The 14290-nt window shown below is 39.6% G+C and overlaps 1 protein-coding gene across 1 annotated transcript in view; it reads left to right on the top strand.

Moving 5' to 3' along the window:
- EDIL3 (EGF like repeats and discoidin domains 3) overlaps window positions 1–14290 on the top strand; it is a 241786-nt gene that overhangs the window by 81460 nt on the left and 146036 nt on the right. The window contains exon 2 of the mRNA XM_082191968.1: window positions 1032–1160. Within this exon, the coding sequence (XP_082048094.1) occupies window positions 1032–1160 (129 nt within the window). The remainder of the gene's footprint in view (window positions 1–1031; window positions 1161–14290) is intronic.

The following is a 14290-nucleotide window of genomic DNA, read 5'->3' as shown; positions in this document are numbered from 1 at the left end:
ACTCTGAAGAGCATGAAATTGTAGAATTAAAAAAGACTGGGCATTGCAATATTTGTGTGTGTCTTTAAGGGAAGTGCCCTTGAAATGTTCACACACACACACATCCTTTATATCTGGCAAGGTGTATGTGAATTTTATTTGGGACCACATTATTTAAGTACACAAAGAAAGTGGGAATCCATCCTAATGGTGAATAGGTATTGGGGAAGGTCTTGGGAGGGGATGGTTGTTAAGTTGTAGAAAAATCCAAAGGAGATTGCTATTCTTTGCTAACAAGTATGCCAAACACATTTGGAAGGAAGCTCACAGAAATAATATCAGGATTTCCTTCCCTCAACCCCATCCACAAACACATATTTAGAACAGTGCATCTGGATATCGCCTTTTTTTTTTTTGGGCTTTAGGTCTGCATAAAATGCTATTATGATGCTTTGTTGTTGCACAAACTTTCTTTGGGAATCCATATTTCTATTGCTTTGGGAATCTATACCTTGGATCATGTTGTCTCTTGTTATTGAAGAACAATCTTCTACCTGTTCTTATCCTAAACCAGGTGCCTCCATGTGTTTTTCTCTACAACTGCAGTTACTCCTGGTTATTGGCCACACTGGCTAGAGCTGATAAGAACTAATGTCCTGCATAATCTGAGGTCACCAGAACAGACAAGGCTTGAGAGGATTCTAAGTTTTAGCACTAGTTTCCAATAGCTGGTTATTGGTCAATGTTGCAGAGATGAAAACACATCCATTTGCTTTCACTCCTTTAAAATTGTTTCCACAAGAATACAACTCTTTATGCCATGATAATTGAAGGGAGCATCCCTTTTTATGAAGGTTGCTCCCATAAAAGTCCTAACAGAAGCCGATCAAGAGAATACTGTAGAACACTTCATAGTTCATTAGATAATTTGTTGCTAGGGAATACTGTATCTGCTCTTAACTATCAATAAACTATATTTTCAGCAGCATTCATCATGATTTTGAAATCCATATATTCAAAAGATTGTGAGAAATCCTTTCTTTGATTCACAGGGGATATATGCGACTCCAACCCCTGTGAAAATGGAGGCATCTGCTTGTCTGGATTGGATGACAATTTCTACTCTTGCGAGTGTCCTGATGGCTTCACAGATCCCAACTGTTCTAGTGTTGTGGAGGTTGGTAAGTGCAAACTAAACAAACAAACAAAAAAGCAATAATTTCTGGAGTGTCCAGTTCATTTCTCAATCTTTAAATGTGTCACATGCATTTTTGCAGTGCTCAGGCCATTCTTTTGTTCACTACTAATGTCTGGGTCTTAGTCTTTCAACACTGGACTCATCTTCTTACACATCTGTAAGAATCTATTCTGGTGGATGGAGATGTGATACTAATTACCTCATTCACTTGGTATTATGACTTACGGTATCTACAATTACTCAGTATAGCCGTCTGGAAAAAGAATGAAATAATCTTTGTGTGATAGCTCCTCTGCCCTAGGGATATAATATATTGCATGGCTGGCCATGCAAACCACACATGTTGCATGTTGGATTTCTGTGATCATGACTACCAGAAATCACCATTGCTTATATTCAGAATCTCAGTATCGTGCAGGAAACAGACCTGGCAAGGTTTGCTACAATTTATACCCACAGCATAGAGAAACAATCACGTGGAGACTATTTCTATGGCACTCTATGTATGTGTCATAGTGTGCAAAGAGGCCTTTAGAAACAGTTGATGCCAGACCAATAGACCCAAATGAACGGTTTGATAGCAGAGATAACAGCTCAGAAATAAGAATGGGTCAAACAAAGTACAGGTATAGTATTAGCATTTCAAAGATGTCGGATGATTTTGTGGACTGCATATAGGAGTTATCAGGAGGCCGCAGGCGGCATCACATTACTGGAATTATTTTAAAGCCACTTCCTATCTATGTCCAGTGAGTGGAAAGAAGCTTTTATGGAATAACAAAACTAATGCAGTTGGTTTGTGAGGCAAATGAAGCATTGCAACCCAGTCAGAGTAAGAGAGAAATAGAGGCCAAGGGAAATGAAAGCTTTGAAGTTTGGTTAAACTTGGCAAAGACAGTTCCATGCTGTTCATAATATTTCAGTGCTTTTCAGGTAAAGTCTCTCAGCTAATAGGGGGGGAAAGACTTGCAAAGTCAGCCTGGGATTCATAAGTCTTGCCTTCCCTTTCATGAATCATCTGTAGTAATGAAAGTTCAACAGGCTAGAGGAAACCCACAGAGAAATCCCCATCGCATTATGCCCCCATGGTAGCAGAATCAGTGCATAGAGAATGTGTTTCTCATAGAAGGCATATGTGTAATATGCAGCATGACAGGGGTAGCCAGAATAGTGCCCTCCACATTATTTTTGACTATTACTCCTATCACACCTGACCATTACCTTCCTGACTGTGGCTAATGTGGGTTGGAGGCCATCAACATATCATACTATATGATATGTGACTTATTTTCCCTAATTCCTGGATAGCACAAATAGAGAATCGCCTTTGTAAAGAACTTGACTCAAGCCTATGTGCAAACATGTCCTTACATAAATGGATATTCAAGTTTCTTTACCTTCACCTCTCCTTACTGTTCCTGTTCTAAGTTCCTCCCCTTCCTCTTTCAATGCATGTGTGACTTGAATGGCTACCACAGTCCGGTAGATTATCTTCTGTTGGGATGGGTGAAGGGGCAGGAAGGAGGGAGTCCTGTTGAACTTGCTACTGAAAAACCCATCCAACTCTAAATAAACAAAGATAGGCCTCTCAGAAACCTCACAGTTTACATACAAGATGCAAGGTAGCAGCCCACTACAATGAGCCGATGACAGGAGCTTATTTTGCCAATGAAAGTGATTATGATCTAATATAAAAGCAAAATGAGCACATTTCAGTAGCGCCTGCCAACTTGCCAGTGTCAGCTGTCAGGATGATTGTTGGCATCCTTTCATTCTTCAGCAAGAGTCAGTGAGTAAACAGTACAGTTTCGGAGCCTTCTGCTGCTTGCCTCATTTACAGCTTCCTTTCACTTAAAAACCTCACCTTTTATTCTCTGGCCTAGTAGTGACCTTGTCCTTCACCCTTTCCTGGCCCTTCTATTTCAGTCAGGTTCTTGTTTCTAAAATCCCTCGCAGCATTTTCTGACCTGTAATCTTTTATGATCACAACTAGTTTAGTTGGAGGGTCAGCTTGTGAAGTAGTGTAGCACCCTGCTTGTGGTTAACGCTTAGCTGGAATGAAATATTCAGCGCAGCAATAGAGAAATTAAAATAATAATTTATTTGTCAGACAAATAAATGAGAGACACAGTGGTATATGGTTACCATATATGGTTACCAAAGGTCTGTCCGCTCCAGCCCTGATGGCCAGCACTTATATTTCCTCAGCCCAGCCCCCTTGCTCCTCCTTTGGCTGCCTCTGTCCAATCAGCCTGGGTGAAATTCCTATTGGCTGTTTGCTAGAACCAATCATAAAAGATACACCCATTTCCTATTACCATTTATGGGAGACAAAGAGCTATATTTCCTTCTATCTATAAATGGCAAACAAGTAGCCATATATCTTACATTTGCCTCAACAAGGCACCTTAATTACCAGATCACCTTTTGGCCCCTGCTGCCCTATTATGCTAAAGCAGATGGTGTATGGTTTTTAATTTTTATCTTAAAGAGATCTTGGGTTCACCTTCTCACACACCATCTATGAAATAAGAATCTAACATAAGAATCTAACATTTCTTACTTTCTAAATCCTTTGCATAATTACATTTAAGCCAATATATTTCATACATTAACATAGATTTTTAGAAGGAAAGGAAAGGCCTTTTCAAAGTAAAAAGGAACTTCTCTAAGTTCTCTAAGTTCTCTGAAGCTTCAAAGCAGCTTCAAAGAGAAGCCTCTTTCCTTAGCCAGCTGCTGTTTCTATTAGCTCTTGCCCTTTTAACCTTATGAAAATGTGGCTCAAGTTTAATGGGAGACACAATAATTCTTACTATTTACCAACTCTTAATTGTGTTTTTGCAGCTTGATTGTATTCTGTAATTTGTATGGTCAGTGTGACCTTTTGCTCCCAGCCTGTAATTTCCTTTTACAACCCTGAAGCGCTGCTTATAGATCAGTGGGGCCCTTAAACAGGAAGATAAACAGCTGCCAGAGTATTCAGCAGGTTTCTGCCTGGCATGAGAGATACAAACATTTACAAATATATTTTTTAAGCTCATTTTAAAATGTAGGTCTTCATCAGATGCCTCATTAGGAGGCCCAGCCCTGAACTGCAACCTTTCCATCATCTTCACTCCAACCCATAATATTTATATATTATTTAATATGCAAAATCTTTAAGCAGTTTACACAAAATACAGCAAGATACATTTAAAACCAAAATTACAGTGAATAAATTAGTAAAAACATAGGCCACCAATAAAACATTCAGTTAAATATCAGTTAATAAAACTGTATCATCATTCTAGATGCCCTACTAAAGAACCCTATTATTTTGATAAGGTGTCAGCAAAAACTGTAAGGTTTTTAGCGGGGGCAATTAGAATATGATCTATTATTTGACCAGTGATGCAAATCTCCAAAATGTATTTTGTATAGTTAGGTTTTAATCTCTGTCTTCAGTACATTTTATTTTATTGCTATGGCTAGTTGCGGATTCAAATAAAGATTCTTCAGCCCCATTCTTTCGCAACTGAATTGGCAGCAGCAAACCTTGGAACCAGATTTGGCTCAATGAGTGGTCTTTCATTTAATTGTTGAAAAACATTCCTATGCTGTCTCTACATCATAAAATGTCCAGATGGGTAGCAGTAAAATATAATCAGTAGTATAATCCAGTACAAAAAAAGCACATGGCCAATAAATCATTTAAAATTAGGGATGGGAAGGAAAAAAGTTGTTTGCACTGGAAATAAATTGGGGGCCCTTCAGTGGTCCAGTCAAACATCACACACATACACACCAATTGGGTGGGCCTCAATCCAACCACCAGCCCAATTCTACCTCTTATTTTCCAGACAGTGTCTGGGCTGAACAATCAGGGTAGAGCCACTCTCAGGTTTACAGGGCTGAAGCCTAAAAGGGCTTTAAAGGTTAACACCAACACTTTGAACTGTGCTCAGAAATGTACTGGAAGCCAATGTAGATCTTTTAGGACTAGTGTTATGTGCTCCTGGTGGCTGCTTCCAGTCTGCAGTCTATCAGTTACATTCTGGATCAATTGTAGTTTCCAAGTCTACTTCAGTCGTAGCCCCACACAGAGCACACTGCAGCCCCAAATGCATTTACTAGAGTTAAATGTGCATAAAAATGCCCTGTGGAATCCCCACCCAGCATATGTCATTTCGAATAGTGGAAAAGATGGACAAAGGAGACAGCTCTTTTGAATCACAGCTCTTTATTGCAGCAGTTAGAACTGCTCCTGGAATCGGACTGACTGCAGCCTAGCTGACTGCTGTATATAATACTAAGTAACTTGAAACAGTAACAACTCACAACTAGCTAACCAATCAGGAATGACAGTTTTCAATCCTTCATTTACATACTGGCGGCCCTGAGTGAGAACTGCAACTTAATCTTAGTACATAACATGTCAAAGAGTTAAAACAACTATTCAATTTTCGTAGACATCTGAAGGCAGCTGTGTTTTGGGAAACTTTTGTGTTTGTTGTTGCTGTTTCCTATTTTTTGTTGGAAGCCACCCAGAGTGGCCAGGGCAACCTAGTCAAATAGGTGGGGTATAAGAATTATTTATTTATTTATTTCCACATTGCACTGGCAAATTATATTACAAAAAACTGAAAAAGTGTATATTCCAAAGGATGTCTCTGTTTAGCAAAGTCTGAATTGGGCAGGTTCATAAATGTGAAATGAATCTAATCTCCACCACCCACATCTCTAGGCACAAACCAACCATCATAGTAAAAACATAGAAGCCACAGTCCCAAAACCTCACCCATAAATAATGTTTTATGTTCAGTAGGCTGGGCCCTTAATTGAGTTTTAATTTGTGTTTTAATTGTGTTTCAGTTTTATAATTAATTTGTTATAGACTTTTATTGTTCTGCCTTGCAGTTTAATGTGTTTTTGTGGTTTGTGGGTTTGTTTGTCTCAGAGAACTTTTGTTATGGGGCAGAGATTTAAAGACAGAAAACAAACAAACAAAATTACTATGTAATTTCTCTGAAGAGCATAACTTGAATTAGACAGTGGAGCTATTTCAAGCTGCAGAATTTTCTGTTTAAGTCTTGTTCTGAGCCAAATTAGGCCCTGGAACCCTATTGCCCAGTGGTGTGTGGGTCAATGAGAGGCAAATGGGGGCAGCATTCTGTTGATGTCATGATCTCCATGTGGGTCTATGGTAGAAAACTCCTATGGGTCACCATGGGATGAGGAATATGTAGAAACCTTTATAAACTCCTCTGGAGTTTGGGGCCATTTTATCCCATGAGCTTCAAGTTACCAGAAGTGAGATACCGACTAAACATCAGGAATAACTTTCTGACAGTAAGAGCTGTTTGACAGTGGAATGGTCTCTCTTTTGGAGGTTGTGGACTCTCCTTCCTTTTCGGTTTGTAAGCAGAGGTTGAATGGCCATCTGCCATGGATGCTTTAGTTGAGATTTTTGCATTGCAGGTGATTAGACTACATGACGCTTGGAGTCCCTTCCAGCACTACAATTCTATGATTCTATAATTCTGTGATTCTATGGCACTTGTAAAAGTGCAAGTTCTGCAGACCAAAGTGGTCAAGCGGGCAAGTACAACGTAAGATGATCCTTCAAGTTAACTAGTCCCAAGTGGGTAAGAACTTTATATACGAGTAGCAACATCTTCAGCTTGTCCCTGTAACAAATCAAGAGCCAGTGTAGATCCTTGAACAGAGGTGTAATATGAACTGTTATGCTGCATCTCAGTTCAGTATAATATATAACCGTAATAAAAGTGTCTGGTAAGACTTTTCTCGCAGAGACTTCAAAATCACTTGCTGAGAGTACAGCAAGTTGCTTGTAACTCTTCCCAAAAGGAACTTGAAATGGATAAGCTTTGGGAGGATAACAGACCACAAATGGCTATGACTTCACCTGTGAACAGGTAGCGAAGTAGTAGTTGGTGAAGTGTTGATGTGCTTACAGAGAGCCATATTTAACAAATTTGTTGTGCTATTGGAAACCAGCACAAGGATTCCTACTACCTCAGTGCGACTTTCCCCCATCTCCTCTCCCCATTGGTGCCCCTATGCCCTCTCCAAACCTGCTTCAGAGGCTTGGGAGAATCCCCAGAACACTGTTGGGGCAGGGTGGAGGCAGGTGGAAATCGTTCCGTCTGGCAAGCAGAAATGCTTTCACTGATATAACAGTCCTGTTTAGTGCTGCATTGAATACAACTCTTTTTATTTAGGGTGCTTACATACCACCACTAATTGTAACATTTATAAGCAGTGTGCATGAAATTGCAAAAAAATACAAACTACAGTGGTGGGGTAGAACCCTTCTGGTTTGGGACTATAAGCACCCAAGATGATTGTTTTTCCCCAGCCACAGGTTCTAATTTGTTGGTTACTTTTGTATTCCACCGTTCTTCCAAATGGTGATATATGGGAAGCATGACAAGTGTTCAGATTGCGTAGCATATATCATATCATCAAAACTTTCAACTGCCTGGTAAAGTAGATCACTATTACTTTCATATTTGCACAGTAATTACCTTGATCTCTTGATTGGAGTCTACTGTTTTGCTTACTGGGTTTTGTTTTATTAATGGGGTTGTTTTATCATGTATTTTAACCTTGGTTGCCTGCATTTAAACATTTTAATGGAATTATTTTATTATTGCATATTTTAGCTATTTAGCTATTTATATTTTAGTAACTGTGAAATGGGTTTTTATACCGTGTAAACTGATGGTGAGTCTACCTTGGAATCATTAATTAGTTAAAAACTCAAAAGATAATTCTGTTCTTTCCCCCCAAAAAATATTTTTGTTAAACTTTATTTCAGTCACAGACCAGTGTAAGATAAAACATACGCATAAACAGAATATATAAGACTTAAAACAGGTAAGAGTGAAAACCTAGTAATTAAAAGGTAATTTACACCATACATAACTTTAAAAAATAAAAACAAGGACAAACAGTAAAAAGTGACTGTAAGGGACAGAGCGTAAAGGAACACAGGTCTAAAACTAAGTTAAATAATATATAAAATGACTTTTCACTTTACTCGTTTTCAGCTACATTAAGATGTGTGAATTGTAGGTGGGCATATACTTTGCTGGCTGTTAATGAATTCTACAAATAGATGCCATATAACATAAAATAAGTTCTGATCAGGCTAGTTCACACTGGAATTCAAATAGACTGAATGCCTCAAGTTTCCCTATTAGCACCTACTCAGCAGACACACAGGCCACCTCCTCAAAGACTTCCCCCACTTCTGTTTAAATAATGACAATTATTTCTACATTTGCATCTTTACATATAAATTTGCTTATGCACATTTTATGCAAATTTGTGCTCTTTTTTGTTTTTGTTTTACAAAGTATTAGAGGCCACTCTAGCCACCACGCTGTGAGGTTCAGTTTTTGCTGCTCAGGTATATATGTTTGTGTTTATACAGTATATCTTCTGCACCTTCAGCATGAAACCATGCTGGGGCATAGCTATAAAATTTCAATAACAAGTCCAAATAAAAAAAATTAGACACTGGCTATTTCCAGGTTGTGAAAAAATTGCAAGTCTTCCCACCATCAACTTTCCCCTGCATGATCTTGGCATCTTTTTCAGCTATTTCCCCCCTGCTTGGTGAGGAACACATACTAGCTGCTGAGAGCCCCATTGGGATGCTTCCTTGCATCAGAGAGACATTTCCAGTCCACGCACCCCACCCCCGCCAACACAGCTGTGGTCTGAGCAGTTTCACTACAGTGTGTAGAAAAGGAGTCTGAAAATGGGAGGTGCAGTCATTCCTTGAGTGGAAGAGTATATTTTTGCAAAATGCGCCCCTTCCCTTCTTGTGATTCAGCAGGGATTTCTTGGCCTCTAGTCATTTCCAAATGCCTTGGACTACAACTCCCATCAGCCACGGCCAGCTGATGAAAGTTGTAGTCCAAAACATCTGCAAGGGAGCAGTTTGGTGAAATCTACTGTCAGATAAGTTTGGCTGAGGAAAAGTGTGTTGCTCAAAACCACCCAGCTAATTCTGAGCAGATTGGGGATTTGAACCTGAGTTTCTCACATCTTAAGCAATAGTCTTGTGTGTGGTGCGGCACAGCGACCTTCCTGACAACAGGATCGCTCCTGCTTCCTATACTGTCTCCTGCCATGGGTAAAATAAGCAGTCCATATTTATGCAGTCCTTGCTGGATTGGGCTCAGTAACATAACCTGCAAGCCAAATAAAGTCATTGAGCAATATCTCAGTAGGCAGAGGAAATGCAAGCAATACAGGAAATGTCAATTATTCCCCATGCAGTTTTGATCCTGAGAAGCAAATCTAACAATCATCAACATTTGTTAAAGCAGAATTGTGCTGTTGAAGCTCTGTGCACGAGCAGATTGGTTTTTATTTATTTATATAAAAAAGCGCCAGTGCAGATGTACTTTTGTAGAAGAGGGGAAGTACTTTGATGAGACATTGCTCATGCTTCTATTTCTTTATTTTAGAGCATTTGACATTTTTATCATCTGTTCAACACAGGCACTCTAATTAGGAAAACATTTGGCAGAGCAAGATTGGTTCTGCAGATAAAGAAATTGCATTGTCAGTGCCACTTGATTTATTCAAAAATATGGCTAAATGGACTATAATTTAACATGAGAGCCCTAATGCCTTCAAAAACAAGGCATTTAATTTTAGCTCTTGCTTTTCCTGGCACGGAAGAAGAAACATCTGCAGCTGTTGTTACTGAACTCACTCAATGACACACTGATTTAGGTCAGTAGCGGATGCCCCTGGGGGGGGGGAGATCACTCATTGCAGGAGATGAAACCCTGGATGAACATCACACACAGAAGCAGGACTGTCAGGAGCTGTGCTGTGTCACTGGAGCGGCAAAGTTGATTCCATGCCCTCACCTTGGACACCTCAGAATACACCAAGGTGGCTATGGAAGCTACAATGCACAATATGATTCCTGCCACTGCCCAGAGGAGGAAGAGGCGTCTGGTGGTGTTAGGTGACTCCCTACTGAGGGGGACAGAGGCAACAGTGTGTGGAGGAAACAGGATGTCCTGGAAGGTGTGCTGCCTTCCAAGGATGTCCTGGGAGGTGTGCTGTCTTCCAAGTGCAAAGATTCACAACGTGATAGAGAAGTTGCCAAGTCTTATAAGGCCCACTAACCGCAACCCATCCCTTCTGATTCATGTGGGTTCAAACAATACTGCCAGACCCAGCCTTTGACGTATAGCAGGGAACTATGAGACTCTGGGCAGGAAGCTGAAGGCCCTTGTGGCACAGGTGGGTTTTTTCATCACTTCTTCCTGTTGAATGTTGTTACCCAGGAAAGAGAGATGAAAATACTGGAAAGGTTTGGCTTCTAATTATTATTATTATTATTATTATTATTATTATTATTATTATTGTTATTATTATTATTATTAAATTTCTTATTATTGAATAATAATAATTCTTGATCCATGGTCCAAGGATCCATTGGTCTTTAAACCTCAGTGGGAGAAAATGGCAATCCATTGAAACCCTGAACTGATTTCTGCTCTGATTGAGCACTAAACAGCAGGTTTTCATATGAAAAGCTTGGGGCAGGGATGGGATAAGATGCTCAGAAACAGAACTTTTAAGCATGGACCTTTGCCTGGAAAGCATGGAGCAAAATGTAAGTGGCAGGGCTACTATAGTTGCAAGGGAGCTGTCCAGCTAAGAAGTCACACAGATAACAGGTTGCACCACTAATTGTTAAACATGAATACAGCTAGCCTTGGTATGCCATGGAGCCTCACTAGTTAGTTCTTATTTTTCCTTCTTGAGAAGGGCTAAAAGAATAGAGGCCTTGCACTGTCAACTGTCCATGTCACCTTCTTTTCTGGACAGCTGCTCAAGACATCACTGCATCTGTGCTTGGTATTCCAGAGAGTGAATGCTGGGGCTCTGGAGTGGGGACATATTTGACAAGTCAGAGTGCATTGGGTCCACCTAATCTGTAGTCCCCATAGTGGGGTACCTTCCAGGAACATGTTCTCAGAGAGTGCTAAATACCTTTGGTCCACATGCATGATATAGCCAGAGGTGAGCACCTCTTCCTCCTCCTCCAAAAGGTGTTGGATTGCTCTGATTCTTGAGTGACAAAGCATCATAGGAAAGAAAAGGAAGAGTTAATATGCCAAATTTGTATGGGAGAATATTGTGAAACAGATCTAGGATGCTTTTTTTAATAGAGACAGAGAGACATACAGAAGGCAATTGTGTTACTATATTTTCCGTAAAATGAAGTTGTGGCGCAAATTTGAAGGCTCTTGAGAGAGAGAGAAAGCAGAGGCTAGAGAAAAGTTTTGGAAGGTTACCTGAATGTCTAAAAGGTTTCCTTATGTCCAGTTTGCCGACAGTTATTGCCTGTGAATTTTGGGTACTGTTTTGGAGATTGCTGCTTGTTCAAAACATCCAAAAAAATTGAGGGTGGATTTGCTGAAATTTTAAGGAAGATACAGCACATTCCTATTTCATAAGTATTTCACAAGAGCTCTGACATGTAAATAGATCAAGCTTAGTAACCCCTTGGTTTTGTATCAAATTTGCCAATCATTTGTTAAATTCCTTTCTTCTAAGGGCCTCTTCCTTTTACTTTGCCAGCTCCGTATAGTTTTGTTTCTAGGGTCACATTAAGAATGATGTTCACAACTGTTGCTTATTTACTTCCTCTGGTTAGAAGCGCCATTAGTAGAGCCCTAAAGATGTGTTTTCTAATATACAGTCGTACCTCTGGTTACGTACTTAATTCGTTCTGGAGGTCTGTTCTTAACCTGAAACTGTTCTTAACCTGAAGCACCACTTTAGCTAATGGGGCCTCCCACTGCTGCCGCGCCGCTGCCACACAATTTCTGTTCTCATCCTGAAGCAAAGTTTTTAACCCAAAGTACTATTTCTGGGTTAGCGGAGTCTATAACCTGAAGTGTCTGTAACCTGAAGCGTATGTAATCCGAGGTACCACTGTATATGGTTAAAAGCTAAGGAGCGTGGCCAAAATCCTTCAGCTACATATATGAGCAGTTACAAAATGATTGTGTTGCAGGCATTTTTTTAAAAATTTCTTGCCATAAATCAGTTTTGGGAGTTTGAAACTGACCCACAAGATTTTGATCTTTGGAGACTTGTTTCCATCAGGAGCAAATACATTATTTCACCCAGAAAATCCCACTGATTGGCCTCCCTGGGATCTATTTTAAAATATTTAGTTGAGTGTCCAGAAATAGAAGTCCTCATTAAGCTGAGCTGCTTTGCCACACAGGGAACCCAACTGTGGCCTGGCTGACCCCTTTTCTCTCTCTGCCTTGCACATTCTGACCCCACAGACTGAAGACTTGTGACTTATTACAGATCTGCAAGACCTCACATGGTGTGGAAGGCTGGAGATTAACACACAGTGCTAGTATATTTTGAAAAGTAGGTTAGACTTTCATTAAGTCTCTTTGAGCATATGGCCTCCAGTTGTCATGGCTAAATGTTAATACAATTTGTATGATTGCTTAGTGTGGGGAAATCTTTGACCCACTTATAGAGGAGTTAAAATCGTTAGTTCAAATACTGTAACAGGAAGAGCAGCTGCAGTTACCTGTTTTATATCCTTAGCATACTGTGACCTTGCTGGACTTTTGAACTTGCCAGACTTTTTTTTAAAAAAAACAAAAAACACAAGCCAGGTAAAATATGTCATTGAGGTTTAACACAGATCTCATCAGGACAAAATGATCTAGATATGCACAGGCATTGATTTATTACAGATCACTATGAGATGATAATCAGTCCTGTCAGTCACTTCCACATTTTGTAGGCAGTTAGCAGCAAAATGTACAATGAATACTTTTTTCATAATCAAAGCAATTATTTCCATTATGCCCTAAAATAGCAATTCCCTTTGTCATAGGAGCCATTTAGCCAGCAGTTCAATTTTAGGAAGTGTCTGCCCAGGTGTGCTAGCAAAAGAACACGCAAGTACTTTAGGGAGGGTAGACTTTGGGCAGGTGGCAATCAGGGATACAGTCAGCGCAGGAGTCCAGGGTCTCACTCAGCAGAATAAGAAGCCCCACACCTAGTGCCTGTTTACCACATTTTGAATTGAAGTTGCACACATTACCATTTATCCTTACCCCATTGAACCATATGATCTAGAGCAGTGGATCCCAATTGGAGGTCTGTGGACCCCAAGGGGTCCGCATAACCCACCTGGGGGTCCGTGGCAGCATTCACATAACAAAAACTGCCATAGAGATATCAACATTTTCAAAAATGTTGGCTTGGCTTTTGAAAAACAGGGGATCTGCCATACCTAGCTAATTGGGAACCACTGATCTTGAGTTTAAGGTTACTTAACCTGCACCCCTATTGGTAATAGGTATAAATCATGAACACAGCATAAGACAGTAGCACAGCAAGAGTTCCATCTTGAAATGTATGAGAGACAATGTAGTGTGCCTCCTGGGTTGAAGGCACACGCACAGGAAAAAGGACGCAATTGGACGTTTTCTTTTTGTTTCGTCTCGAAAGTCAGATACTGCACTCCACTTTGGCAACTCATATTACATATCTTTTAATGTAGGCTATAAATACATGTATAGATTCTGATTGTTATGTGAATCAATACATGCGCATACAGGGATGGGTGCAAACTACTTTTTTTGCATTGCACATATGATGAAGATGTCATTTTTCAGTACAAAGGAAAGTTAGTCTACCAGCGTGAACCATGGAATATTTATAAGATGAAAGAATGTGCCACCTTGATGAATATATCATCATCTCACTTTTTCATTTCAGTTCCTTGAATATATTTCATATTAAATCGTGACTTCTCTTTTTTGATCTATTATGCTTTTCCTGAAGTCTGCAAATCTAAAGTAATTAAAAGAGACTCTTAAAATACGGGGGTTAAATTAAAATTTAATATTTAACAAAGTCCCTTAATGAGAATATTTTTTACAGGTAAAGGTACTAAAAGGCTGGAACAAGTAGTCCTGAAATTTAAATTCTTGTTGCAAAGCATTTGCACTGAAGGACACTCAAATTATTAATTGGTTTCTAATGAAACAGGTCTAGTGTGGTGAACTGACTTTTTTTTCTGAACCA

This window comes from Podarcis vaucheri, assembly GCF_965113315.1.
Source record: "Podarcis vaucheri genome assembly, chromosome: 11".
NCBI lineage: Eukaryota > Metazoa > Chordata > Lepidosauria > Squamata > Lacertidae > Podarcis > Podarcis vaucheri.
Note: the sequence above shows the minus strand (reverse complement) of the source record. Positions and strands in the feature narration are given on the sequence as shown.